Genomic DNA, 24,632 nt, shown 5'->3' with positions numbered 1-24,632 from the left:
ACTGAACCAAACCCTAGTATCTTATTACGCTTTGCCCAAGACTCAAAACAGCTAGACACAGAACAGCTTCTGAGAGACTTGCATAAGGGAGGATACTGAAATGTCTTTCTACAAATGTAGCCATTCATTCCATATATTACAATAAAATTTTCTAGTTATATTCCTGGAAAAAGCACAGGTACACCACAAAATTAAAACCGATCATTTAAATTAGAGTTTCTCTGTGACTGATGCAAAATATCAACTATTTAGATCAATGTTCATTGCCTCCAGCATCTAGCATGTACTAGAAATGCAATTCCTTACTTATGAGGGATACCTCAAAATCAAATTATCTGCAAAATCATCAAGATATTTAATAATGTATGTGTCTTAGAAACTGTTGCATCTTCACATTAAGAAGAAAGAATGACAGATTCCAAGTAATTCACTTACCTACATAAAATACAAGTTTATATGTATTATAACAGAAGACAGTTGAACTAGAGAACTCACGCTTTTTAGATGCACAATACGTAACGCCTAATTCTGCAACAACTTCTCACCATTTGGACATTTTGCTAACTGCAATTTAAATCCTCACAGCTTCTTCGTTAATTCCAAGAGGAAGATGGCAGGATATGAATCAGCAGAGCAAAAAGAAGAACTGAATTTAGCAAACAGAGAAAATGAGACAGAGAGAAAACCTGTTCTAGCATGATAGTCCTTACTAATGAAAAATTTCCACCTCAATGGTAATGTTATATGAAGGACTCATAACATTTTGGTATTATTTGAGGACTGCTTTAGAATGACAGTTTTTATAACTTAATTCAAAACATCAATGTCTTAATGTGCTTCGAGCACTCATTGAACTAAACTTTAACAACTGCTCTAGTGTGAATCGCTAATCATCTGCAACAGCCTAAAATTTGGAACTAAACAGAAGGGCATTTCATAAATACTAGTTAACTCTAGCGTAAGAAACTTCCCCTCGCTCCCGGCCTAATATAGCTTTAGATAAAATGATTTTTTAAGAACAAAAGTAACAAAATGACTCAAAACTATTTTGAATGACCCACAAAGACACAGCGAACAGAAGAAGCTGTATAACAAGCTTTGGTACATTTGTATGTATCTGTGAAACAGTTCAGTGGCAAAGACAATACCATCTTCATTCACAGCAACGTTTGAAAATGTTGTAAAGGTTAGCAGACCAATGCTCTGTTTTGTTTTATTGTTTGAGAAGACAACAGAGCTCTACAGGAACAGTTTCTTCGATCAGTTTAGCCACCTAAGGACAGTACTTTTGAAATGCAGGTCACCAAGTATGCACAAATTCCACTGAAGTCAGTGGAAACAGCAGATTGAAAGAAAATCAGGTCACTTAGTACCTTGAGGTTATCATTCTGCAACCTAGAAATATGTTATGCTACGAGGAGGATACCACAAAGGGTTCTTAGAGTATGAATAAAGAAGAGGAAAACATTTCATTTTGGCAGTGGGCACATGACAGTTTATTGCTAAATCTGAGAACTGCTACTACTTCAACAGAAACAGCTTAGCACTCATTAATAAACAAATTACAGTGCCATGGGTCACCAGTAAATCATGATCTCTTTTCTGGGTCCTAAATAGGAATATATATGCCCCAAACTTAATTTCTAAGGTTTGATGGAAGAAGGAGGATGGACTAACTAACTGCTAACTGTAATTTAAATCCTCACAACTTCTTCATTAATGACTTGCTTATCAAACAAAAAATTTGACAGGATATATAATCACTCAAGGAATAAATCCTACCGTCCTCACTCCATAATTAGCTCCAAAGAAATTCTGTAAGTTTGCATTTAGGCGAATTCCAGAAAAAGTACTAGAAACCAGTTAAAGCATCAGCAACACCAGATGCTTCCCTCCATAAAAGAAAAGGCCTATACCTTACAGGTATACTACTGGAACCACAATCTATAAGCCTGTAAGGAGGCAAAGCAACATATTTGTAAATATTAGTGCATGCTGCAAGCAATTGCAATATTCATCACAGATAGCCTACGATTCATTACACTGATTTTGTCAGCTACCCTCTAATGACATTGCCAGGCTGCAGCCTAAGACTCACTAAGCATAGTAAAACCATGCCACAAAGAAACTCTGTAAAATTCAGGAAACTACTGGGTGAAGTGTTTCAGTATAACTAATAATGATGTTAATATATGAAAGAGAGCTGGCAAGAACAAAAATTATATCTTATTCAGAAAGTGAAATTAAATCTACAGATCTTTTGATCTTAAACTAAATTCCGGCATTTGTCAGGTATTTCTCATCAACACTGTATCCCAATTCTAGCGACTCTTCATCGACATGCCCATTAGTGCTACAATAGGAAGATTTGAAAACCACAGTCCACTCCAACTGTCCTCCGACTTTGACCCAACTTTGAGTGGTGTTGAACACCATAAACTCCCAACTAAGTTTTCAGGCTGGGATCTGTCCGTGGCATCAAAACTTGTTTCAGTATTGACAAGAACAGAAGCAATGAAAAAGAGTAGAAGGACAAGAGCAGAAGAGTGACTTTACACTCCAGGACAGAGCTGTCCATGATAATTTTAGCTATGTGAGACATGTCTGTATTTCTCCAAAAATAACAACAAATCTAACCAAGTAACTACTCTATTGGGGCACCCAGCAGAGCTGCAACTCAGAACACACTGATGTTAATTAACATAGCTCTTGAAGATGCCCTCATTAAAATTTTATGCTGTCTCACCTGCATTTTCATGCTAGTCAGTATAACTGGCCAAACATCTCATGCTGAGATAACACATTTGAAGAAACGACATCTGGGTTTGGCTGGGCTTTTCCCATGTCAAGAACAGCTGGCACGTGCTGCCTGCAGACACGATATTGCAGAGCACTGAAACCACTTCCACAGGCCACAGGAGGGAATAGACTGATGCTCTAAATGCCAATTTTATCCCAGAGAGGTTGCTATTTTTGAATTGTACTGACTCCATGTAAAAGGGAAGCAGGCACAACTTGGGATGTCTAGCTGCAACACTACCCTTGAGGAAAGAATAAAAGTAACTTTCTGTTATTCTTATTCCATGGCTGACAAAAACAAGTTTTATTTCTTTCTGCTGTAAATTAGTAACATAAGATATTTATAATGACTGCTTGTTTACTAATAGTTCTATTGCATTTCTTATTGCTGTAACTAAGTCGTCGCCCTTTTTTAACATGTTCCCATATGTTGCTAGGGCAATTCCAAGAGCTGTACGCTGTGTTACCTAAATAATAAGGGGCAACATTTCACCACAGGAGGAAAAGACAGGAAAGGAAGTCCTTTTATGAATATTTAATATAAACTATAGGAACAAAATACTAAAGTTAGGATATAAAGTAACAAAGGGTACACTTATCTGACAAAGAAAATACACAGCAGCAGATCATCGCCAGTACTATGAGAAGAAATCTGTAGAAAACACAATTTGTACTAATAACTGGATAGCTTTAAATAATCTCATGTTTTTCATATTACCTCAATACTGAGAACTGTATGCCAGGCAGTCTTTTTCATGGGTACTTATTACTCAAGTGACGTTAATAGTTCCAAATAAGCTTTCTTGCTCAAATGCATTAATTACAAGTGAGATGACTGACTGGGTCTAAGTTCAAAGAAATAAAAAAATATTTATGAACAGGGATTGAAGCATGGAACAGGATTCAAGTTGGAAGCCAGGGTGAGGACTATAGCTGGCAGGGCAAAAAGACTAGGTTAAGAGCTGAGAAAAGAAACAGAGAAACAGGGAACCCAACATCAGATAATGAGCTGAGGCAGATAGCAGAGGGTAGGAGACCAGTGCTCATAAGCTGTGGAAAAAAGAAGAGGGGAGAGAAGTCCAGGGAAAAACAAGAGTACCGAATTCTACCAGGTCCCAAGTCTAGGTTTTTGTGATTCTGCAAGAAGAAATTATACCTAATTTAGTAATGATCTGTTGATCTATAATTTACTGTTTGCATTTTTAAATACTTCTTAGTATTTTTATCATTATTTTTAAAACATCACAGGTTGCAAATCACCGTTTTCCTTGCAAAATCTGAGCCCTAAATCTAACAGGGCTCTGAACAGAACTCAGTACAACCTCACTGTCCAGACTAAGTCAAAAAACAGCAATGTAAATGAAAAGCTCTGTATCTTCTCTGAAAAACCATACAGTTTTATTCTTACCTAAAACTCAGTACAACTTCAGCTATTAAGTAATCATAAATGGTGGAAAGCAAATGGATGTTCTTTTTCTGAACTACCAGTATGGTAATCTAAAACATCAGCACTCCATCATAAAGATTTTAAGGCAATTTTTTTGACAGTTGCTTGCAATTTCTTTCCTTTCCTAATCAAGTAACAACAGTGAGTATGTTGCACAGCTTCACTGTGAAATGTGTTTACTTTTAAAAGGGGAGCGGAGCTATTATATTCTAGATGAAAAACAAAGCCTCCAGCTTTGCTTAACCTGAACGATAACCCCATACATTACACTAGCATTTTCGGACGGACAATCCATTATACCTGCTTAAATAGCATAGCCTAAAACCTTCCTCTGCTACACTCCTGAGTGTAATGGAAACAGTATATATATAATGGAAACAGTAAATACCAGGTGGCCTTTTTCATTACCTCCTCAACCTGAGGATGTACAAAGGGACAGCATCTTTTTCACAAGAGAATTTTTAAAGACTAAATTTTCCATCTCAGTTCACATACACTAGAGAGTGCTGATTTGAAAAAATACTCTTTAAAATTATTTTCTCCATACCAAAAGATATCAGCCACATAAAGCCAGTTTAGAAGAAGAAAATCTGTTCAGCATTAAATTTGCTTTGGTCTGGTTTCACCGTTCCCCCTGCTTTTACTGCCCCACGCAATACCATATGGCCAACCCGGTTATTTCTTAAGAGGACTTGTAGTGCAGCGACTTGTGTACTTTGTCATTCACCTTTGAATTCAGCACTGTAGTTTCTTCTGGATACCAACGAACCAACCACAGTCACATTTAATGCACACTGCTATCCTTGTTCTGGAAACAGAACGATTAAAATGCCCCAAAGATGGATACAGCAACCTTCCCAGGTCACGTAACTAATCATTTCTATCTGGATATCAACACGTATATTACGCTGGGATTTTTTTTTTTCCAGAAAGAAAACTAAGCCCCCCACTTACAAGGTCACAGCATAAGAGTCTACCAGGTAAAGACAGATGATGGCATACAGGAACAAAAGTGAAGGAACTGAGCAAAGATCTTCTAGTGCCTCTCACTAGTTCCTAGATCCAGCTACACAAGTTTCTGCATGCTACTTTGATCAACAACCTTACGGAAAATGGCCTTTTTTTATTCTGAAAATTATTGCATATTCTTAAATAGAAAACGTCCGGGTAGGGCGTTATGTGCGACAAGACGAGCAGCGCAGACACGGGCGCACACAGCTGCCCAGGCGGATCAGACACGGAAGACCGTCACCCATGCGGGGACAGGCGGGTGCCAGCAGTCCACGACAGTCAAACGGCCCAATTTACGGGCTCCGCCATGGCTGCGGCGGCCGCCCCCCGCAGACCGAGCCCGGAGCCCCCTGGGGCGCTTCTCCTGCCGTGTGCCCGCGGAGTGGGGCAGGCGGGCCCGGGCCTCCGCCGGCCCTCGCCGGCCGGGAGCCCCGCCGCGCTGCCCCCCGCCGCGGGCGGACCGGGCCCCCCTTGTGCCTGCGCTGCCTGTCCCCGTCCCCGCCCGCCGCGCCGGGCCCGGCTCGGCCCGGCCGCGCCTCGCTTACCGCGGGCCTCGGCGAGAGCAGCAGCAGCAGCGCGCCCAGGCTGAGCAGGCGGCGGCGGAGCGGCTCCATGGCTGCGGCCCGAGGGGGCTCGGCGGGCGCCGGGCCGGCTCCCCCCGCGCCTTCGCTGCCTGCCGGGCGCGGCGTGTCCGGCTCCCCCCGCGCGGCGGGGCGGGGCGGGGCCGAGCCGAGCCGAGCCGAGCCGAGCCGCCCGGGCCGAGCCGAGCCGAGCCGAGCCGCCCGGGCTGGGCCGAGCCGAGCCGAGCCGCCCGGCCCGGCCGCGACGTCAGCCCGGTGCGGGGCGGGCGGGCGGTCCGGCTGCGCGCAGGTAGGTCCGGGCCGAGCGCCCTCGCCGCTCCTGGGCTTGTTTTCCTGCCAAATCCTCTGCCTTTCTGCTGCCCATGGGGATAAAAGTCCTGCCAACACTGCCAGACTCAGCCTAAAGACCTTGACATTTTCAACCGGGGGTGGGGGGGAAGCGGGGGGGCAACGCCAGCTCGCTGGATCCTGCTGTCTTTTTAAACAGCCAGAGGGCAAATTCAGGCTTAGTAAATAGCCCCCCTCTATCCTACCCCCCCCCCCCGCCACCCCGTATAATTTCCATATCTATTGACTTTCCACTTTTAGAGCAGGTACAGACATTGTCAAAACAGGAGCTGTGCCAAAGTCACTGTGACCCTGTTGCACCTAGCTATGCTTTAATTGCAATATGAAAAAAAAGCACATGCTTCCCTGAACCGTAAACCAGGTCCAAGCTTCTCTGAACACATAAAAATAGGCAAAGAAATACTGAACAAAATGGAAGAAGTTCAGGAAAAGAGCACATTTACACTGCTTGGCAAAGACCTGGCTTTCAGGTGCCTATTTATATAACAAAGCTACTTTGTCCTTGTTACACATTGTTTACTGTTCAATACCGATATCCTTAATGGAGCTGCAAAGCACACTGAGTTCTGAGCATGTAATATGTAAATAAGAGATCAGCTCTGGCAGCTCCCTCTTTAATAAGCACGCCTTCGATTATAAGGGCAGGAGGCATAATTACGAACTAACCAGCAAACTTGAATACCTAAATCCTCCCACAGCTACAAACCACACTGAGATCTCAGTTCTCCCGAAACTGGTATCTACCAGTTTCTTTATGGTAGTCCTGGATTTTTAAACATTCAGAGCACCTCAGAAAAAGGCAGACCAACACGCACAGCAAACACACCTGATTATCTACCGCATGCGTTTGTACAGACAGTTCTCATAGCCATGTACCCGACGACAGTTAATGCAGGCTGTTGTGACTGTGTAAGAAGCACATGTGCGCATTTTATAAGATCTAGGGCCCCGACTGAGAATTTACTGCTTAGATTTTGCTCTGCTGCCTTCAGCCGCACCAGGGAGCGTTTCTGGACGCTGCACGTACCAAGAGATGGCAGCATTTCACTTCCAAGTGGCCCGCACCTTCCTGAGGAAAGAACATGAAAAGGTTGAACACGTAACTGCCATCCCCTGTTCAAATTTGAATATTGGCTGGCTAGCATTTAGGCATTATTACCTCTTCAGGTAGAATTTTATCGGCTTTACGCTGACTTTCGTATTACGTTCCGCTAAGAGAACTTCTTCGGTAGCACTGCGTGTGTCGCTACCAAAACTACGGAGCTATTTAAAGCCCAAATCCCTCGCAACGGCCTCGCAGGAGGTAGGATCAAGGTCTGGAAGGCAGGGACGGAAGCAGCACGAGGCCGCGGGGTGAGGGAGGCGGGGGTTAGTGCCCATCCCGGGGCACCTCTCCTCAGAAGACAGGGCACCATTTGCTGAGCAAGGCAGCTGTTTGCTCTGAGGAGGGCCTAGGCTTTCACGTTTTTTTTTATATTGAGCAGGCGGTACTAACAACAACAGCGCGACTATTAAAGAAAAGAATACCGTTCTCTCCGAACGTTACTAAAAGGCGGATAAAGGCACCCAACCACGCCAGGGGAGGCCCGGCTGACAGGGCTCTGCCACAGCGCTGCCCCCTCCCGCCGCCGCCATGTCGCGCCCACCTCCTCGGCCGCCCTGTGTGGAGCACCCCTCCCCCCCCCGCGCGCAGCCACGCCCAGCAGCACCACGTGCCCTCGGAGTTGATCGCCTATTGGGCGAGGCGGGGCGCGAGGCGGCGGCCGCGGTATAAAGCGGGGCGGGGGGGGAACGGTCGGCCTTTCTGTCAGCGCGGCGGGCGGAGGTGAGCACGGGCAAAGGCGGCGGGTGGGCGGGCTGGGCCGGGCAGCGCTGATGCCTCTTGACACGTGTTAGACTGCTGACACGCATGAAGCAAACTCACCCCTGAGCGCCCGGGCCGCTCCGGCCCTGCGGGGTGGCTGCGGCATGCGGCGTCTATAACCCTCCCTTCCCCCCTGTGTCTTACAGGCCGTGAGGCGACCGGCGGCGGGGAGCGGCCGCGTGAATAAAGCTGTGTGCGCATCGCAAACGTGTCCGGCTGCTTTTTGTGTGTTGTGTTTGTTTTTTTTTCTTCCTCGCACTGCCTTTGACCCAGCGGGGCGTCCCGCCCGCGGCGCCGCTGGCCAAGCTGCAGTGCCAGAGCGAAGCGCTTGTTCATAACTGGGGCTGCTCGGCCCCATCCGGGTGGCGCTTTTAAAAGCAAGTTACAGCTCGTCTCGGCACAAAATGGCGCCCGGTGGCGCAGGAACCGGGCGCGGAGACGGTGCCCGCCTCGGAGAGAAACTGGGCCGTGAGAGCCGAGATACGAGGGTAATACTAGGACGAAAGGGGATGTGGGTTGCTGAGGCTAGTAACGCGTCGCTGCCTGCTGTATAGGAATATGCAGCATGACTTAAACGAGCCTAGACCCCGGCATTTGTCCTGCTGTAGTAGGGCTCAATTCGTAAAGAGGACTTAATAAGGAGTAATGGTTGACGTCCAGGAATTGATACCTTCTGGCACCGGATTTAACTACTTGGCTTCCCTGCTTACTGGGTGAAGGGGATGTTTTAAGCAGGAGAAGCACACTCTGGTGTAGTCAGGTATTGGGGCATGTTGGAGGAAGCAGTGAAAGTATCTCGAGTTTGAACACAGGGATTTTAATCACAGGTATGTAAAGGGCTTCCACCTTCCCACTCACAGCTGTTCTAATAATGGTTCCTGATGTCCTGCAGGCAGGGGGATTATAAAATAATGACATCCCCAGGAACACTGATGAAAACATTGAACGTGAGCAAGTGGCAGCTGAGTCTACAAAGATTAAGATGAGAGAGGCTTTAACCGAAGGTAGTTCTGGATGTAGCGCATGCCACCTCTGTTCCAGGATCCTTTGGTTTTCAGGGTTCTTGGAGGCTTAAAATACATGCATTTTTAATGGATGTTCTTTCTGTTAATAGTAATTGCTCCAGTGAACAGCTGGTTCAGCAACAGATAGTGTGGTGCAGACAAAGGCATATCTTAGGCTATGTAGAGTCAAGCAGAAGCATGTGGGTGAGCAGCCAGTAAGTAGTGAAGTGTTCCTTTTACGTAATGTTTTGTGTATTATAGGGGAAAAGACTGTCAAGATGCACTGAACTTCTGTCTACTGTTGTAGACTAGAACTGTTTGATCTAAAGCCTTTACCTTCAAAACTAGAGCAGTCTCAAAATCTCCTAACCCTAAAATTGGGACCATAACCATGTGGTACAACTTGAGTACAACAAAAATGAAGATCTGAAAAACTCATACAGTAAGTCATGTTAGTAAGTGGCTTTTCTAAGGAAGCTTTGGAAATGACTTGCGGAAGAACAAAATTTAAATTGAGTTTGAATAATTGTTTCACAGGGGATAAATTTTATTTAATAAAACAAAGCAAGCAGATTGTAGTTAACCCACAGTTTATGAAGTGCAATATGACAATCTTGTGAAATAAGTCTAAATCTGTTTACACATTAGTGCATCTAGTCCTTTGACTTTAGTTATTGCACATAGAAATTAAATCATATAAAAGACCTGCGTACAAGACATGCAGACTTCATGAAAGGCAAATAATGCCTACATAATCAGAGCAAAATCCAGAATATACACAGCCTGGAATGGTCAAGGAGGAGTTCAGGTAACAAATATAACCTACTAATATTTCAATTAAAGGTAACCAAAATAGGTGTTCAAATATAGAATTAATTTTAAATATATTAAATGCTAGTTTTCTTTTATGTTTCAGGCAAGGTGCTGTTTAAAAAACCTTCAATATAATAGCTTCATTTAGAGATGGTAAATCATCAAGTTACACATGGAAATTTTGATTTACATCAAATGTGACAACACAACATAGAAAAATTCTTAAAAATTACTTTTAAAAAGAAAAACAAACCATGTTATAAAAGGAGAGCCAAAACTCACCTTCTCTGTAAACTAAAACATTTTCTGACATCCATGAACAGTTGGCAACTCTGAGCATCAGAAAAGTGTTATACATGTTAAATAGTGGATATGTAGTGTTCAAATCTTAAATTTAATGCATACGCTTAGTCTTGGATCATCATACCAGATAGAAATAAAAGGCAGTTTCCCCCTCCCCCTTTCGTTTTGGCCGTTAGTTAGCAGGAACAGTCTTTAATTATATCACAACCAGCTTATGATCAGCTTGAATAACTGCAAACGCTTGAATTCCTATTTCACAAACTCCAAGAAACCAACGCATAGGGGTCAAGATCTTTCAGTTACAGCTCTATCGTCACAAACGGCAAGTGATCTGAAGTCAGTGCAGTTGCATGGCTGTAACAGATGAGAGTTTGGTCCCCATGCTTTGCATGTAAACACAGTGCAATGGAAAAGACTCACAGCAACAAACTCTCCTATATATATATATATATATAAAAAAAAAAAAAACTTGGTGTGTTTCCTTGTAGCAAGAGGCTCTATACACAGTAGGGTAACTAAGTACTTCTGGTCATGTGCAGTATTAGACATTTTGTGTGTGCTCATGTCTTTAAACATTCAGAATTAATCATGAACCATGGTGATTGTACCTCACTATAAGGCGGCTTATTATAGTTTGGTCTCATGGCTTTACCAACTTTTGTCTCCTCAGTCAAAGATTCTGACAGTTCCCACCTTCACTGATAGTTGTGTGTATGTTTTATGGCTACTTGCTTCCCAAAAAAAGCACAAGTTCCATATGAAAAAAGTAATATGTATATACCACATTGAATCACAATATTACCTATACATCCAATTTACATTCTTTTCTCCTGAAAGCATTTCATATTTCGATCGCTTGACACAAGCTATTGACTGCAGAAGTGAAAGAACATAAAACAGTTCATTCTACACCTCCAACTGCCTGAGAAAGAAAAAAATATTCTTCCAGTTTTATAAATTCATTCCTTACTTAGGATTTTTTCCATTTGGCATGCAGTTCCTTTGCTGCCAAACAACCTTTCAAGGCTATAATGCACATTAACAAGGTATGAAAACATGAGCTGAACAAAGTTTGTGTCATCAAGCTCCTTGATCTATTACAGTTAGATTTTTCCTTCCCCCCCACCCCCCTCCACCAACTGAAGAATAGGTCATTTTAGCCTCCAAGTTAAAATCCTGACAGCAGCAAAATAAATCAACTGCTAAATGGAATGAAACTTCATCTACCTGAAGTACACAGGAACAATAACCAGGCAAGTGAGCACAAAGGTATGGTTATAGGCAGTCCGGGGCTTGGGGGGAGGGGGTGGAGGAAAAAAGGTGGCACAAGTTAAGGATGAGAACTACAGCACAGTTTATAAAACCATGAGAATAAATTTTATAATACTGTAAACTGCAAGAGTCTTCACATGTCATGGTTGATCAGGGGCCTCCATGGTCAGATCTTTAGGAGGGCATGTAGAGGAGCGGGGATCCATAGCTGAGTGCATTAAAGGAATATAAACATCATCCATGTTTGGCATGACAAAGATTTTCTGTGAAAAAGATGAGAGTTAAATCAAGTTACATTTCATATGCCACTCCAAAACTTCAGGTTTCTGATTTGTTCAATTAAACGCAACGAACTTGCGGATCACTTATTCTTTCCCTGAGTTCAGTACTGAACAGTATTGAAGCTTCAGTGTTCACTAACTACAGCCATTTAGTTGCGTTACAGCTGTAGCTGAAGCTCAGAAATACTAAGGTCTCTGCACGTTTCATTAACCTGAAATAGCACTACAGGAAACACCTACTTTTCTTCCTCTGCTGGTGTCTTTCTCAGCTCCTACCCACATACAAGTGGTTTTGATTTTGAGAAATAGTCCCTAAAAACTCTAAACCAAAACTATCATTAATGAAATGAAAATGTTATTAAAGAAACATACCTGAAACTCTTGTTCCAGTTTCTTCTCTATCCAGTCAGTTACATGAACCAGAGTCACTTCTCTCTCGCCAAGCTTTGGCCGAGCTTTTAGCTCCAGGTAGGGAGGTTTTCGAAAGCCGTACCTTAAGAGAGCACACAGGAAGGGCTTTACTATGAACGCTCCAACCAAGCATGTACTTGAATGTGTTAACTGTGAATGTTCTCTTAATAGTGGCTCCTGCCTAATGTATAACTACTTTGCATTGCACTGCTTCCAAAGCCCATTTCAGTTGCATTTTACCCTTTTTCTTGGTTGCAATGCCCTAGGTAGCACACAGCTGAAAGGCTCCACAGTTGTGCAGTAAGTTCCTCTTACCATACTCTGTCAGTAGGTGGAGGTGGAATGTTAATTGCTAGTGTTCCTCTGCACTCCTGTACTTCGACTGTTAGCAGCAATGGGGTATTGGAGACCTCTTCAATTTTCTTCTTAATAAACTCGGTCTCTGTTGCTTTCTGAAAGTATTTCGACTTCGTAATTTTATCCACAATTCTCATGATCTTACTTGTCCGATGTCCTCCGACATACCTGTAGTTACAGAAGAGGAAAAAGTATATCAAGGTAATTTTCTTAAACCTACTGTTCGCTAAGTCTCCAAGGTTTTCCTATGAAATCATTACAGTTCTTGATATAAAAATCTGTACACTAAACACAGGTGCATATCGACACGTCCAAGCGGTGTCTACCCACGCCTGCACACAGCAGCAGCACTGTCAGCTACGAGCGTCTGGCAGCAATTCGGTCTGAACACTCCTCCTTCCCAGATGGCACTGGAAACACTTTTTTTTTAAATCGCAAATGCACTTATGTGATTCAAGAGTAAGCTGGCAGGAGAAGTGCCAACTTGTCTATTACCATTTAAGCAAAATTGTCAAGAGACAGATGCACTGAGACATATGCACATATCTTCAGCACAGAAGGCCCAGCCATCATGTCCAATCTATTTAAGTGTCTAATAACAAGATTTTCATTTTGTTTTAAGGTGCTGCTGCATTTACAATGAGTGGGAAGGTGTTGGAAAAGAGGAGGAAGGTGATTTTGGTAGTGGATGGAATGACATCCCAGAAATGGGTAACTATGCCACTATTTTCCTGGCAATAGCGTCAGACGGTGCCCCAGCTTTTAAAGCAGATACTTTTAAGGACTGAGTATGCCTCTTCTCATACCTATCATATTTAGGAAATATACCCTATAAGAATAGCATATTTGGTATTTCCGCACACTATATATGCCGGATTGTGGCTTTTGATGTTATGTAGCAGAGATGGCCTTGCTAAAGAAATGACATTTTCCTCTCCTGACAAAATTCAGGGTTATACAGCCTTTTAGAGACCCTTCTGTCTAGTCACCAGAGAAGACAACAAACTCTTCAGCTTTTATAAAACAGGTGCATTAATTTCAACTTTTGGATTTATGCTAGCTGTATCTCATCAGGACCTACAGTGGTAGCAATGCAGGTTTTTGAAAGGCACAAGAAAATATTTTACTTAAAAACTCTTTGTTCTCTCTCTTTGTCCTCTTGATATGTTTTTAAAAGAAAAGAATCTATTTAAATAATTCCAACAATTCATCACATAGTCTTCTAAAGGTTTTAGGAGCAAAACTCCAAGGAAGCCCCTTGGAACATTTTGAATGTGTCATGGGGCCTTTCACTGATTCACTGTAAAATCACTGAGGTGTGTTCAGACCTAGGAAACGCTGTGGTTGGCTGACACATTTCAGGCTTACTCTAGATCTCTCACTGCACAGCATAATCTCAATCAGCTGTAAAAAGAAAAGGCCAGAGAACAGCAGCCAAAATAAGGAATGACGTGGCAAAACTGACTTTTAAGAAATTTCCTTTAGAATTCTCCTTGTGCGGCATCAGAGGGCAGTGTTACATAGCCGAGATGCTCAAAGCCCTTCAAGAGAAAAAACAACACTAAGCAAGAAAGCCAGGCTTGAATAATAGATGTTTGACATTTCCTTAAAGAAAAGAATGCACTGGAAATAAGGGATCAGCAGGATCAGTCAGTACATGTACCCACTGTGCATAAACAGGGTGGTTCACTAGTCCAAAGATAAGGTTAGAAATGTTTATGTCATCCTGAAATCTTGCACCTTGTCTAACATTGGTGTGTTTCAGTATTAAGAACAGCAGTCTAAACACTGCGTTTCACGTTCACACACAAAATTGCGTTCTTGGCTCTGCTACCGAGCAAGACATGCTGGGGAAATTCTCCATAGGTTCTGTGGCCCAAAGATTTAGCTCCCTCCGTAACCCAATAGTGAAGGGATTAGGAGGTGTTAAATGCAGCACTATGCGGTTCACTCTGCAGAAAGCGCTGTACAGAGCTTTCTTTTGTTCTGTGGTGCATTGCTTGGTTGCTGCTCTTTGTTCCAAAAGTAGCTGAGATTTGTTTGCTTCGTTGCTTTGAACATACTCACACTCTGACACCCTGCGTCACAATGAACATCATAGGGCTGGACCAGGATATCGGTTATACTAGTAAGTCTGGAAATGGCAAAAAAAAAAAAGGGGGGGGGGGAATTAACAATAAACACTACATAGACATCTTACCCTTCTGCTCCTGGAGTCAGCTGCTTCTCTCCTGCCAACTCAGGAGCATCATCCTCTTCTGAAGACCCAGCGCTGGAGGATTCCTCATCACTGTCTGCAAGACAATACACCCTTGGCCTGAAACTGAAAGAATGCAATTTCCAGGTCAAATATAACATTCTTAAATAGCTATTCACCATGCACAGCTTTTTGGCTGCCATTACATGTATTTCTACTTGAGATTCTGAAGTGTCCCCTCCCTTCTCATAAGCTCTCAATCTTAGAGAATAAAACAGAAGACATGCTGAAGCCCGAGTCAGTAGCAGCTAGCTTTAAAACAGAACGTTGTTTTTTTCCTGCGGAATGGAGTCCTTCATGAATGCTCTACATGCCATCAAACTGAATGGGAAAATGGCTTGAAACACGTTTGAAAGCATCTCTGTTGCTGCTCGTAGCTTTACAAGCAATTTGAGCAAGACCTAGGCTGGACAGGTTTTTCATTTTAAAAACTTTGACAAAGCTGATTTTTTAAATGGAAAGGTGAGAACTACAACTCTGTCGTGTACTAAATGCCAACCTAAGCCTCCATTAATGTTTGCGTGAGAGAAAAGTGAACACGTTTAATGTAAACACAGCCAAGATCAAAATCCCCAGACTTCTAACTAGTATAATTATTTGAAACTGATATATTTCGGATCCACTTTGCACAAATCGTGTACATCTACACTGTCAAAAGAGCATACTCTCAATGAGGGATTGCTAACCAGAGTCTGGTTAAGCAACAAGCAATGAAGGCAAGGCGATGTAGGTTTTGAATTGACATTGTCAACTATATTAATCCCAGAATCCTTCCGAGATGCTGACTGAGGTCCTACCCCATGTACTCTATCTTCACAGCACTTGTAGCCCAAGCTAATAAACTCCGCTTGGTCCTCTCACACCCATGCACAATTTTTGCGGCATGGACACACCGCAAGCAATAACAACACAGGCAAAGTACGAGAGAAACAGATCCTTATGGTCTGTCTGAAAAGGAAACGCACCACACTCATAACTGCCATAGCTACGTTGTCTCAAACTAGCAATTCACACTGCTGTAACTGTGGTGGCCTGTCATTACTTAACACACATAACATTTCATGTAGAAAAAGGGGGGAGTTTCATTAAGAGAAGTCTGCTATCACCCCGGGAAGTAACATTTCTTAGACATCGTGTTGCGATCCTTTTGTCCCATACTAGTTTGCAATATCTCCCTTCACTGTCTTTGCTGGAAATACTCCTTTTCCCTACCAAAATGATAGGGAAATTGTCCCTCAGGTTTGTGAAGTTTTAAGCTCCTCTGACACAGTGACCGATGTTCGTAGTATTTAAGTTACTTTTTTTGCTGAAGGGAGCCCAAGATAAAGATCAGGCAAACAGTGTCACGGGGGGAGTAGGGGACAAGAGGAATAATGAGAATAAAACCAAACAAGCACTGCTCTCAAAGAGAATACAATATATTACCTGCTAGCAACTAATTCCTAGATTTCAGCTTTAGAAAACGTATGTACATAAGCACAGAAAAAAAACGTTCAAATCTTTTTCAACAGATCAAATTTACCAAAGTGTATTCGCTGTGTCTTTCCCTATTAACACACCTGTACCTAATGCAATAACCTGAAACAGTTACCCAAGCTTCAGAAGCTCGGTCTTGGCCATGGGGACTCTACCCAGGCCTGTAATACTCTGCTGCTTGCCCAGAACACACGGTTTATGGTGTGCAGGTGTGTGCGTTCTTGGAGATTTATTTGAAGCGTTTAATAACATCACACAGGGCATGGATTGAGGCTACTGTCTGCTCTTCCGTACGCAGAGCAAACTGTTAGTTCCTGCGTGAAGTCCTAATTTAAGAGGACAGTTCAAGTACAAGTCACCAATGCACAGCACTCTTTCCTAACTGCCCAAACAAGGGCAATAATCCCACAACCTCTCTACACTGAAGAATTTGCTTCTCAAGCTATGAAATCAGAGACTCGTAACCTCTTCTTCCTATCCGGAAATGTAGTTCGTAACTGCAGAAGAGTGAAACAGCACTTCAACCGGACCCACCTCCCCAAGGAGGAGGGGGGGGGGGGGGGGGGAAGTCATATCACTGACCCAAATAGCAGTGCTGGAGCTAATTTCTCTAGTAAAGAGACGTTCACGTTTTTAGGCCAGATTCAAACTACACATTTTCTACCCAGGTGTAACCTCACTTCACTTTCACAGAGGATGCTGTGACACAAAGGAAGCACACTCGGTGCATTTCTAAGGCCGTGTCACTTTATTGCAAAAAAAAAAAAAAAAAAAAAATCAGTTTTGTCTAAGTAATAGGACCCTCTAAAGTGATTCCACAAGCATGAATCTACTGGCTGGGACCACAAGATCTCCTTGCATTAAACCACGCAACAATAAATAAGCTTTAGTAAGATTTCAGTGGATCTCTGCACACAATGGATGGTTTATATGACACAAACATTGGCAGAAAAACACTTTGGAGCTGCAGTATTGTTCCTGAGCTCACTGCACAATATTTTATGAATTACCATTTGTCAGTTTGTTTTTACACAGTACAAAACAGCAGAAAGGGCTGAGGGGGTAAGACACTGCCGTACATTGCTAACTTTGGGTTAGCTTGCCTGCATTTGCCTGATCTCTGGTATGTTGAGACCTGCTACTGAATCTATTTTTATAAAATCAGCTACTGAATAGTTCTCCTCCCCTGGTTTCTTCGGGAGGATTGCATTTTCCTGCGAGCGCATGCAAGACAGACAATAATCAAAACGTATTCCAGCACACTTCAGTTCTATTTTAAACAGTAATACAGCAGCAACAATAAGATGGACTGCAATACCGCACCATCTGTCACACTTTACATTGACAATATACAAGCACAGTTAAAAAGCAGTGCTGTTTCCCCTGCCCTCTTCTTTCTGGATGAGGTAGATGCCTTTCTTCTAGCTATATGAAATACATGAGTTTGGGGTTATTGCATTTTAAGAGCCAATTTTGCTCTAGGCTCTTTAACGTAGAAATGAGCACAAGCAATCAAAATCTACTGTATGACTTTTTTTTAAATCATTATTATTTTAAGACATCAATGAACAGTATCTGCATGGTTTACAAAGACAATATGCTTTTGGACTCAAGTACATGCAGAACAGTTCTATATTTGTCAAAGCAATTGATAATTAGAAAAGCCATTAAAATGAATGGAGTGTGTCGATGCAAATCAAATTTTTCTATACTTCTCAGGTAGAACCTTTTAAGTTTTATATGATATCTATTGTACTCAAGAAAAAAAATCAAAACTAACAACAATAAAAAACCTCAAGCAAACTGGAATATATTAGGCTGCTCTTCTGGCAAAACCTGACATATGATACCCAGCCCTGAGCGCTCAGAACATAAGAGCCACGTGCAGGGAGCAATACAGTTTCAGCTAGTGGTTATACTTTCAAATAATTGGTTGCCTAGTTACAGGCATTAACATTTGCTTTGCTGAGGGCCTGCGGCTGAGCTAGAAATCAGGCTGATTTTTAAATATGAAATCAATGTGTTCACTAATTATTGTTGAGGTCCTCCTTGCACTGGAGAAATATAAACTACACAAAGGAAACTCTGTAGGGATGGGGGAAGAGAGAAACAAGAACTCCATTTGTATGGACTTTTCATTCTCTATCCTCCATGTTTTGGTGGACAAGATTACAGGGAATTCTTGAAAAAGCTTCTTTAATACTTAGGATCACAGCTACTCATGATATTGATGTAAATTCAGAAATACTTATTTCAATCAGTGCCAGTGAGAAGAGAACCTAGGCTACTGATTTTAAAGTCTCTGAAATTCTACCCATCCATCAGATCATTTACATCTATTTCCTTTTCACAATTGCATTATAATGTAGTGCTGTTATAATAATTACTTCAAAATACTTCAAAATAAACGGTCAGAGCTGTGACATGAGTATGCAAAATCTAGTGTTTTAATATTGAAAGACCACATTTCATTCATGTCTAAGCAAGAAATCAGACTTTTTCAGAAATCAGAATACTTTCTTATTTGTTGGCAGTGGAGATACGCTACATCGGGGACCAGGGATTCAGGGATTGCAGATTTCTCAGTAGCTATTTTGACATTCTGCTTTCTGCTGGAAAGGAAAATAGTTGTTTTGAAACACAAAAATTCTAGGACCCCCATGATTACTCAGTGTGGGCCTTGGCTGCAGGATGACTAACTCAGGGCATGTTTGATTTAGAGATGGTTCTTGGCTCTTGAGGATGCTGGGATGGTTCTGCCTCAGGTTGAGGTTGCAAAGCTCTAGGGGGTTTTGCAACAGCAGCTGAGGAGGTACGTGATCTCGGCCTCTTTCGGCTGCCCACAAGGATCTGCTTCCTCTTCTGATCGGCAGTGCAAGAAAAACCACTGAATGGTTTCATGCAGCACAAACGGAATCAGCGCTCCACAGCTATCGGGATGAGTATTTGACAAATACCACTCAGTAGGTTAATACAAGTCCACAAACTGATGAAATTCAAACAATATTATAAAAATGAGAGGGAAACGGCACAAATACGAATTAGGTAAGTTACAGTATGTGTGCTGGGTGTTGTCTGATTAGTTCACCTATGAGACTTCATTTAGACACAGCAGCTAAACAGAAGTGGAATATGAGGAAAACTGGAGTCTAAAGAAGGGGTGTGATTATTCCCATGATGCAATAAAGCTATTAAGAAAGTCTTTGCATAACAGTTATAGCCTATTTACTTTCCATAATTGTTTACTATTACATAGTTTACGATAGTAGATATTCTTTGATACAAGTCAGAAAAAAACCCTATAAAAAGTAACAGGTTGTTGACAGTCTCAATCTCACATTGCTTGGATGCAGTAAAATATAAGAAACGCTTGTTTCGCATTTGGCATGTAATGCCAGAGAGATTCCGTTTTAGTCCATCACTGCTAATGTGTTAAATCAGACTGCCTATAACAGAAACGTAGTGCATACAGATGTCAGTACACAAGAAACAAATTTCAGTTCTGCCAGAGATTCGCCCCTGCCTCAGTTCATCGCTTTAAAAAGTGAGTTATGAATTAATAATGTGAGAAAATAAACTACAACTTCTGGAAAAAAGTTACATTCACTGCATTATAGTCAAGTAATAACCAATCCTAAATAACCAAGTGTACTTGAATGGCTGGTTAACACAGATAAATGTCACAGAGAGAACGGCTGAAATACATTCCAGTAGGAATGGATTTGCATGTCAATGAAGTTACACTAGGATATATGCCACTCAATGCTTATAGTACCAAAAATAACACCCTCATCAAATTAAAATGAAAATAATGAACATATATGTATATGTAATGATAATACTTTCGTGGAAATTGCATCTCTCTAATAGTAATTTCCTGTGGAGAATATACATTAATACAGAAATTGTTAGATAAGTAATAGCTAAAAGCATTTTGATCAAAATATTCACTTTTAAAAAAATCTATGTTATAATTTAAAGGTCTCCATGCATCAAAAACTGTTACATTTTTGTAATTTAGTTTCATGTCTTCCAATTCAGAGATAGCTTTTTTTTCCTGAAAAATTCTGTTCTACTTAGAGAAGTTTCATGCTTCATCTACAATGTAACCTGCTGTAGAAGATACCTGCATGTAATATATGTCTCCAATATTCGGTCCTACTTGTGAGGACCTCAATTCCAGTGGAAGGCAAAACTATGTTTTAATCACCCAACGTTTAAACATCCTACTAAAATATGTATGAAATAAGACTGTACTATAAAAGCCATTTTTTAAAGACAACTATCAATGGCATAATCAAACATTACTTACAGTTGCAGAGAAAGGCCACTCACATGCAGGTACTCCAACACCTTTCAATCTGTCACAGAGCCAGAGCTACATATGCACATGGAAATTTTAGCTTTCCCCCACTATCAAAGCTCTTGTTCAGCTGTACCACTGCAATCTCTTACCCTTCTTTGCCAATCTCTCCAACTTTCAGTGCTTCACCAAGAGGCTCTTTACCCAGTTTGGTCAAGTTCATTTTGGTCTCCAAGGTCATTAGAAAAGACCCATTGTAGGACATTTCCAAATCAATCCAAAGTCCTAGAATTAATGATAAACATGTGATGTCAGTTTAAAAAAAAAAAGTCACAATCATTTTATTTTAATACCAAGACAAAAACCTATTTAAAAAAAAATCTGTACATCACCTTTAAAAAAAAAAGTGGGGGGGGGAACACCTACCTTTTCATTAATTATTGTGTTAACTTACTAAAAGTCAAAAGCTTACCGAAGCAAAGTTTTCTGTTCCTATTAAACTTATAAAACAAAGTTCAGTGCTGGGAAATGAATTAAAGGCAGGGTAAAAGGCAGATCAGCCTAGTACAGTTAATGCTATAAAAAAAAAAATTTGATTTGTGCACACCACAACCGCTTGAGACCTGAATCAAGACAAAGCAGATAGACAATCAGACGATTCACTTAAACTATTCAAAACACTGCTCCAAGCCGAACTGTAATGGGGACAATCCTCTATATTACTTTTATTGTCCAAATGGAGCAAAACTTGCAATCCCCGAACAAGATCCCTTTTCCACACCACAACCCGTAGTCCATTTCTGCTTTCAGCCATATCTCATTGAAGAAATATGAAATGCTCACTCAGTTACTCAGCTATAGGCATTCTTCTGCTTATGACTCATAAGAAACAGGGTCATTACTGAGAACAATTCTAGGTGTGTAGTGCTTAAGTTACATTTTAAATCTCATTGTCTAGCCAGGCTACTCACTTATCACAATCACCAAAAGAATTGTCTGGGGAATGATTACAAGATTAGGTCCAGCCTCTTCAATGCAACCAGCAACCCCACTGAGTAAAAAAAAAAAAAAAAAAAGCTACAGGGTACTTGTGAACAGAGATTAGAAATATCCTGATGCCACTAAACACAGATGACATATCTTCCTTTCCCAGACGCTGCAGCTGCACGCAGTACGCCCTACCAGTCTCTGGCACACCAGTGAGACGGTGCAACCACGCGAGCCTTCGTATTTATGTGGGAGCAAGTAATGGCACCTACTCCTCAGTTCTCATTGATCTAGAAAAGATACCGTTTTTCAATTAAAGAACAATAGTTTTCGTTTCTGCAAGAGCTTATCAGAAAAATGCCACTGTCCCCGGTTCTACCTGTTTGAATCCACAGGAAGACTCAGCTCCCGAAGAGCTGACACAGTCATTGACACAGTCCATCCACTGGAAAGAGCACTGAGGGCCAGCTGCTTTTTTTTTACTACCCCTAATTATTCTTTTCGTCATCCAGGCTATAATGCTGTACCAAACCAAAACACAAGAACTCAAACAGGAGCTTACATGGATTTTTGTTTTCTCTCTGTAGAGCAATTAAGTAATATTAAGATCATCAGAAACAAGAAAACAGCTAAACAGACCTTTTAGAGGGCCAGTGAGTCAGCACGCTTCAAATTTCAGTGCTATTTTAACAACAGATCGAATTAAGCAAAGGAAACCATTAAAACCAGATTACTGAGAGAGGATATTCTTTCTGGCCAGGAAACGTTCATACACTTTTTCGGGGGCGGGGGGGGGGAGAACCGGGCAGATGGCACAGTTTATTCCGTTATCTGGTTCCCGAGCCTTGACAGAAGCACAGCAAACACTAGAGCATATGCTGTCACCCAAACAGAACTGTATTAACAGAAATAGGATTTTTTTCTTTTTGTAAATATTGTCTGTTAGCATCTTTACTGACTTATAGTAACCATAGAATCAATTTTCTTTTTCTTGTAATCAAGCACTGATAGAAAAGTATGTAGGCTTACTGGTGAAAAAAGCACAAGAGTTCTTCACACCCAGCAACTGGCCATATTTTCATGCCTCACAAAAGGCGAGCTGAGGCGACTGATGGTCTCAACAGGTTCTAAAAAAATCCTAAAAGCTTTCATTCTGGATATTAGCCTGCAGTTTTTCTTTTAAGAAATTTTTATTTTGGGTGCGAGTGACTCATAGGCCAATTTACAAGCAAGTGAATTCATTCTTTTGAAAACAAACGTTTCCATGCATCATATCCTTATTTATACATATTCTTCTAAGAACAGCAGCAAAATACATTATTTGAGTGAATATTCACTGCAAGCTCCTAAAACCACTCAGATACTAAGAGTTTACACGTAATTCCATTCATAGCGTCAAATGACAAGGATTACCAACTCTGCCATAAACGTTTGCTTGTCACAAGGACCTGAAAGAGTTAATTGTTCTCGCTGGCGCTGTCAGTAATCAAGAAGTGAAGGAAAACGTTCAGCAATCTCCTAAATCCCATCTCATGACTTAGAACTGCAGTCCTCAGTTATAACTGACGTTATTAGAACAGAAGCAAAGGAATTCAAAACATGTTTAAGTCTGTTTGACTCAGATAACCTTCTACAAAAAACTTAATCCAGATAAAACTCAATACGCTAAGGAAGTTGATACAGTTTTGTTCCTTTTCAGTTCAGCCAGGTGGCTATACCAGATACGTATTTATTTATTTGATACTGTGCAAGCATTTTGGGAAAGTCCCAGGGAGTTTTATTCCCGTCGTACGCTGCATGTACGTACAACAGCTTCACCTTGCAGTTTGTGGCAAGGCATCGTCTTGACTGTTCTCTCACAGATTAACCTGGGGAAGCCAGGGTTTACAAACCCACTGTCTTCTGTGCAAAATACAGGATCTAAATCTGTCATTTACCTTTACTACAGCCCTTTGCATCTCTGGCCGGGATGATACAGAGCCAATTCACCGTCAGATGCGCAAACTGAAACATAGTTTGTGTCCGATTCCTCCTTTGACTAACCTGAAGTAATATTAGACCATGTATTTCTAAAGTGAAAACGTAGATCACAAACAAATAGCGCTTTTCCTCTTCACTGAGGGGACAGATGCAGTAACAATGCTTTGGATATCACACAAACGTCACAAATAGATATATGCTGTCCAGATACGATAAGTTTTTGTATATTTTATATTTTTCGCCTACAAATATGGATTAGAAGAATTTAGCAATTCGTTTTATTTCAAAGATGTTGTGAACGACTATTTCAAAAGAGCACTCAGAACCACTGCTACCATAACAAGCTGCAGCAACAATCAAGGGAGCTTTGCTGCAAATCAGTTTAAGATTACTGTAATCAAGTTCACCGCTGCTTTGATGCGACAGCAGTACTTTGACTGCAGAAAGCTGCTGCAGCAGAAACGACTGCTTCGGATGCTAGTTCAACTGGATACAATCTCTCATATTAAAGAGGAGCGCAGGGAGAAATGCAGCTCCCCCATACACACCTACTGTATGGCTTTCCTCAGTAGCACTTGGTAGTCAGTAACTGAAAGTGACTCTGACAAGGGCTCCAAGTTCGAGGATTTCCTCGAGCAGGCAAAAGACGTTACTCAAACATTTCCATCTTCCTCTGCCTTACCTGTTTTGGTTCAATACTCCCGCAACACGGCACTACGCAAAGGGAAACCCTCTGACAACGGATTCTAAAGCGTAAGTTTGTTTAAAAAGAAACTATCAAAACACTTGGCATTTCATGTTGTTTTCAGCAAACAGGAATAATAAATTCCTACAAGTGGCGAAGCCGTTTTGTAACCAAGAACACTGGAGGATGTCGCAGGCAACACTGAGAACCTGCTGGCCCATACGGGAAGAAGCATCTTACAAGAGCGAGCAATATATTCTAGTTCCCTCAATACCGATTGCTTAGTCCATCTGTCGAAGTTCTATTTCTCTCAAAAGAGAGTTTTTGTTCCTGTGACAACAAAACAATTTGCTTTTTTCTGTCAAGCTTTGCTTATAAAGCTCACTGAAAAAATACTTTTAAGAAGTTGAGAGAGAGCAAAGTAGTCAGTGTTTCACAGATAAGGCTTTTCCC

At 41.6% G+C, this 24,632-nt stretch overlaps 2 protein-coding genes and 2 non-coding genes across 12 annotated transcripts in view; 2 read left to right on the top strand and 2 right to left on the bottom strand.

Annotated features, from left to right (window-relative positions):
* ERN1 (endoplasmic reticulum to nucleus signaling 1) overlaps positions 1 to 7,840 on the bottom strand; it is a 44,013-nt gene extending 36,173 nt beyond the window's left edge. Inside the window, exon 1 of one of the 4 annotated variants that reach the window (XM_068913381.1) lies at positions 7,346 to 7,840. Coding sequence is in view for 2 of the 4 variants with exons in the window: in XM_068913380.1 (XP_068769481.1) it covers positions 5,803 to 5,871 (69 nt within the window). In the remaining 2 variants the exon portion in view is untranslated. Of the gene's footprint in view, positions 1 to 495; positions 623 to 5,802; positions 5,955 to 7,345 lie in introns of those variants that run through there. The other 3 variants (XM_068913380.1, XM_009678951.2, XM_009678949.2) reach the window with 3 other exon arrangements.
* Positions 7,841 to 8,055: 215 nt separating this feature from the next.
* LOC138061661 (small nucleolar RNA SNORD104) lies at positions 8,056 to 8,118 on the top strand. The gene has a single exon (XR_011135600.1). It is a non-coding gene; the product is annotated as a small nucleolar RNA SNORD104 (small nucleolar RNA).
* Positions 8,119 to 8,303: 185 nt separating this feature from the next.
* On the top strand, positions 8,304 to 8,440 carry LOC138061662 (small nucleolar RNA SNORA50). The gene has a single exon (XR_011135601.1). It is a non-coding gene; the product is annotated as a small nucleolar RNA SNORA50 (small nucleolar RNA).
* A 1,137-nt stretch (positions 8,441 to 9,577) lies between these two features.
* TEX2 (testis expressed 2) overlaps positions 9,578 to 24,632 on the bottom strand; it is a 71,616-nt gene continuing 56,561 nt past the window's right edge. For 3 of the 6 annotated variants that reach the window (XM_068913349.1, XM_068913351.1, XM_068913350.1), the window contains 5 exons: positions 20,680 to 20,812; positions 14,692 to 14,814; positions 12,450 to 12,659; positions 12,096 to 12,216; positions 9,578 to 11,705 (listed from right to left, as the gene is read on the bottom strand). In XM_068913349.1, coding sequence (XP_068769450.1) covers positions 11,583 to 11,705; positions 12,096 to 12,216; positions 12,450 to 12,659; positions 14,692 to 14,814; positions 20,680 to 20,812 — 710 coding nt within the window. In that variant the 3' untranslated portion in view covers positions 9,578 to 11,582. Of the gene's footprint in view, positions 11,706 to 12,095; positions 12,217 to 12,449; positions 12,660 to 14,691; positions 14,815 to 16,816; positions 19,155 to 20,679; positions 20,813 to 24,632 lie in introns of those variants that run through there. The other 3 variants (XR_011135427.1, XM_068913352.1, XM_068913353.1) reach the window with 3 other exon arrangements.

Source organism: Struthio camelus, chromosome 19 (assembly GCF_040807025.1).
Source record: "Struthio camelus isolate bStrCam1 chromosome 19, bStrCam1.hap1, whole genome shotgun sequence".
NCBI lineage: Eukaryota > Metazoa > Chordata > Aves > Struthioniformes > Struthionidae > Struthio > Struthio camelus.
Note: the sequence above shows the minus strand (reverse complement) of the source record. Positions and strands in the feature narration are given on the sequence as shown.